Genomic DNA, 5,102 nt, shown 5'->3' on the forward strand with positions numbered 1-5,102 from the left:
TTGGGTAGGCTAACAAGCCAAGCAACTTATGGTTCAAGTTGGGTAATTACTCTCTCGAGGTTTTACCCGTTAATTGGGACTACCATTCTCATGGGTCCATCCCAATTCCTTGTTGGGTTAATTTTGGAGTCATAGACACTCTTTCTCAAGAAGAGTCAAGACTCACTAAGCTAGACTTAGTGTTTGCAACCACCAAATCCTAGTTAAAACATAAAATTAACCCAAATATCAAACACCCAACATCATTCAAGCATTAAACAATCACACCCATTAATTACCCACACTAGGGTTGAGCCACAACCCTAGCTAATGGGTTTAGCTAGCCATAATAGCAACAGAAATTGAAGAAGTAGTAGATAAAATCAACATATTAATTAACTAAAATGTTAATCTACAAGAATCCACAATAAAACAAGATGAAAATGCCCAAAATAGGCTAAAACTTGCTTCTCATGAGTGCTGCTGCTATCTGATATCTAAAACTTAACCTAGAAATAATAAAATATTCTATTTATACTGTGCCAAAAAAATTGGACAAAAATACCCCTACGGGGCTGCCGCGGACCGCGCAGAAATGCAGCGCGACCGCGTAGGGGTCTTGGCCTTCAATCATTCACTACTGAAGCTAGGGACGCGGACCGCATAAAAGAGGTAGCGCGGCCGCGCAGGCTAATGGGCGCGGACCACACAACAATGAAGCGCGATCGCGTGGACACCAGCGCTGACCGCGTAGAAAAGAGCGCTGACCGCGCATGGAAACCCCTGAAATGGGTGCTCTATAAATCTCCTAGCGCGGCCGCGCAACAAATCAGTGCGGTCCGCGCTAGGTCCTTTTGTCCCTACTTCAATGATTTTTGACACTTGAGCAGGTTTCACTCTGTTTCGAGCTGATTTTTGACTTTCGTCATCTTGTCGCTCAAACCTGCAATCAAGCGCACTTTGTAAGCATTCTGGGTCTATTTTATGACAGTTCACACATAAAGCATAGGCAAGTATGGGCATAAAACGTGTTGAAATCACAGTTATCATCTCCCATTCAGCAACCCTTATCCTTGTTTCCTCCATGTTCAAGTGAACAATGCAACAAAAATCCTTGCCAAGTTGGTCATTTTGCTGCAAACTTCTGCATTTTTCTAGCTTTCTCTCTCCCTGCGTTTGACCCCTTATTACTGCCTCATGCATGCTCCCTACATACTGAACTTCACCAACAATTGCTAGGCTCCCTATATCCAAATGTACCTCCCTCCATTCTCCTAGATCATCTTGAATTGTTACCTTCTTGTGATTAAAAAGCCTCCTCATCTGATGCCCAATTCTCTTAGACTTTCTGGGCATCTGTTCTTCCTCTTTTCTTGTTGGTTTGGGTTGAGTGATTACCACTGATGGTATGCTGTTATAACCACCACCCTCTTCCAATAATTGTGCCTGAGATTGCCCATTTCTCTTAAACATTCTGGGCCCTAGTATCCAGCTATGATCCTGCATTGTGAAGTTGACAACTACTGTACTATTGCCTATCTGTAATGCCAGTCCATTGGAGTGAATGCCAAGCATTGATACCACCATTGGACTTTCATTAGAGAATAGAACAATAGCACATAATCAGTACCTGCAAAACAGAACACAAAGTTAGTGAAAAAATTGATCACTATGTTCTCCTCTATAAAGATTTGAACATGGTGAGACCTTGTCATGTCCTTCCTCATCTCCTGTCCTCCTCCTACTAATTTCTTGCAACTTTTAGACGTAAATATGGGCATTGCATCTTATCTCCATTCAATATCCTCCTGCCTTGAGAGTCTAGATCCCAGAACTCATAACATTCTATGTTTCTAACATCAAGTGCATAGTTTGCCAAATGAACAGCCAATTTGTTCCCCTCTCTATATATATGTGATATCCTTATGTTGAATTCCACCATTAACCTCTTGATCTCCTCCACTTGATCAGTGATGCACCAAGGTGGTTTCCAATTCCCCTCTATTATGTTTTTCAACAACAGTGAATCTGTTTGAAGCCATACATGAGAATACTGTTGTGCCCTGTGAATCCTCAGTGCCTCAACTATTGTTATTGCCTCTGCTTCATTATTGGAACCCACAACAATCTCTCTTCCTTCTGTATTTTTGAGATCTCAATGCTCATCCCTCAGACAAAATCAAATCGAGCTCCTCCCTGGGTTCCCTCTAGAAGCACCATCAGTATTAACAAAGGAAATTCCCATAGTACTTTCTCATACATCAATTGAGGAGTATAGTTTTGCAGCATGCTCAATAAATCCTGCCATTTATGTGGCACATGAATACCTAGTTTTCTAAGTTGCAGTAAGGCCCTTAGCGTATTTGATACCTGGCATATGACTCTACTAACTGAAACTGCATCACCATATTTCAAACTATTCCTTCTCTTCCATAATTCCCAAATAATACATGATGGAAGAGCCTGCATTATTGGTTTGAGTCTAGGCAGTACCTGGGCAGTCCAACATTTAGTAATGGCTTGATGAATCGTCAGACCTTGGACTGCAATACCTTCTCTTGCTAGGAATTACTTCCACATCATTGTTGCAGCTTTTGATGTGAAGAAGAGGTGCACTAAAGTTTCCTCCTTTGGCTCAGCACAACACCAACACCTCGATGGCATATGATATCCCAACCTACGCATGAAATCATCAAGGGGCAGTTTTGCTCTCCATACTTTCCGCATAAAGAATGAAATTTTGAACGGGAATCCTTGTACCCAAATCATCCTATAAGCTATTCTAGGATTATCCCTTCTTCTAAGATATTCCCATGCTGACTTTACAGAGAAATGGCCTTTAGTTTCAAGCATCCACACTGGAGTGTCCAGGACATTATCCAGTACAGGAGGTCTAATTTTTTCAACTATATGCAATGCCAATTCTTCAGGTAGCAGCTCCATCAATCTATCTACATTCCAAGATCCCTTATCCACCAATTCATACACATTGTTTACTTCTTCATCCACACCAAAATCAGGAGGAACTAAAAAATACAAAGCTCCTAGTTCAGTCCAATTATCATACCAGAAAAGTGCAAATCCCATTTTTGTTCTCCAAAAAATCTGATGCTCAATCAATTCCCTACATTTTAACATTTTCCTCCACTCATGGGATCCATTCCTCCTCCAAGGCACAACTACTGCATTCAGTTTTTTGCAATACTTTTGGCTCACAAATGAACTCCAAAGGCTAGGCTTAGTCCTAAAGTTCCACCATAGTTTGCAAAAGAGAGCCTTTGATGCATCATGTAATGATCTGAATCCAATTCCTCCTTCCTCACATGGCATACAAAGAGTGTTCCATGAAGCCCAATGTCTACTTGATCCTCGAACATAGCTACTCCAAAAGAACTGAGCAAAGATTTTGTGTTGCCTGTTAATAACATATTTAGGGGGGTTTACAGCTGATAGCAGATGTATTGAAATGCTCTGAAGGACATTAGCAATCAGCACTGCCCCGCCCCCTATGGGTAGTAATTTCCCCTTCCAAGCCTGCAGCTTATCAAGCACCTTATTGATCATAGGCTAATAATAATCCAGCTTTCTTCTTGCATAAAAATGGGACATCCTAGGTATGTGAAAGGAAATTCTTGCCTTCCAACCCCTGTTACCCTCTCCACCTTCCTGACTACCTCCAAGTCTACTAAATGGTGCATGTAAATGGCAGACTTGCTTTTGTTTACTAGCTGGCCAGAAGCAGCCTCATACAAGTATAGAATTTCCATCATTAACCTTAATGATGTAGCATCTGAGGAAGAAAAAATGATGGTATCATCTGCATATGCCAAATGTTTGATCTTGGGACTCCATTTAGGAAGACCAAATCCACAGAAATATAGATTGGAGTGCAGTGAATTCAGTCCTCTTGATAGAGCTTCAGCAGCTAAAATAAATAGAGTTGGTGATAGTGGATCTCCCTGCTTGACACCCCTCGATGATTTGAAGAAGCCATGAGATTGCCCATTGACAAGGACAGAATACCAGTTATTCCCTACCAAGTCATAAACCATCCCAATGAACCTTTCACAAAAGCCAAACTTTCTCAGCATTTTGGTCAGAAATAGCCATGAAAGCCTGTCATAGGCCTTTGTCATATCTAGATTGATTACTACATTAGGACCTGCTTTTGTTCTGAGCCTCATATCAGTAATAATCTCTTGAGTTAGTAACACATTTTCAACTATACTCCTTCCCTTTACAAAGCCTGCTTGTTCCTCTGAGATCAAATTAGGCAGTAGCTCCACCAATCTTTCATGAATCACCCTTGAAAAGATTTTGTTAATGAAGTTACTGAGACTAATTGGTCACAGATCAGAGAAAGTATTCACCTCCTTTTTCTTTGGTAAAAGTACCAGATTAGTGAGTGTAACACACTTTGGCAATTGCTGACCATTGAAAAAGGCTAGGACCATTGCATAAACATCCTCTCCTATTATATCCCAACAAGCATGGTAGAAAGCTCCAGTATATCCATCTGGACCACCTGCTGAGTCTGTATTTAAACCATATACTGCCCTCTTCACTTCTTCCCTTGTAGGTGTTGCTATCAAATTTTCATTCTGTTCTCTTTCGACCAGTCTTGGTACATGCTCCATGATGTGGAAATTATTAGGAACTATTGTCTCAGTGAATTGATCCTTATAGAATCTGATAGCTTCTTCTGCAATTTGTTCATCATCTTCTATCCAGTTATCCATATTGTCCTTGATCCTTTTCAGCTGTAACTTTTTCCTTCTGCCTTTCACTTGAACATGAAAGAACTTAGTATTTCTATCCCCATCCTTGAACCATAGCATCCCTGCTTTTTGTTTCCAAAACTCCTCTTCTAATGCCAAATATCTGATCATTTCTGCCTGTACCCTCTGCAGTCTTTCTCTATCATCTGAGTAGGGAATGCTTCAAATTGCCTCTCATGCACCAAGACCACCTCTTCTAAGCTTGCAATCTTCTGAAAAATATTACCAAAAGTTGCCTTACTCCATATTGAGAGAGCCTTCTTCAATTTCTTCAGCTTGTGATTGAACAGCACAAAGGGTTTGGCACTAAAGTCTGCTGTCCAATTCTCCTTCACCACTAATTTG

At 40.8% G+C, this 5,102-nt stretch overlaps 1 protein-coding gene across 1 annotated transcript; it reads right to left on the reverse strand.

The window, feature by feature from the left end:
• Positions 1-2,547: 2,547 nt before the first annotated feature.
• LOC109236798 lies at positions 2,548-4,868 on the reverse strand. Its single transcript, XM_019403028.1, has 3 exons — positions 4,396-4,868; positions 3,616-4,284; positions 2,548-3,394 (listed from the first exon to the last, which is right to left on the reverse strand). The coding sequence occupies exons 1-3, from the start codon at positions 4,866-4,868 to the stop codon at positions 2,548-2,550; spliced, it is 1,989 nt and encodes a 662-aa protein (XP_019258573.1).
• Between the last annotated feature and the right edge of the window lie 234 nt (positions 4,869-5,102).

Source organism: Nicotiana attenuata, unplaced genomic scaffold (genome assembly GCF_001879085.1).
Source record: "Nicotiana attenuata strain UT unplaced genomic scaffold, NIATTr2, whole genome shotgun sequence".
NCBI classification, from domain to species: Eukaryota; Viridiplantae; Streptophyta; class Magnoliopsida; order Solanales; family Solanaceae; genus Nicotiana; species Nicotiana attenuata.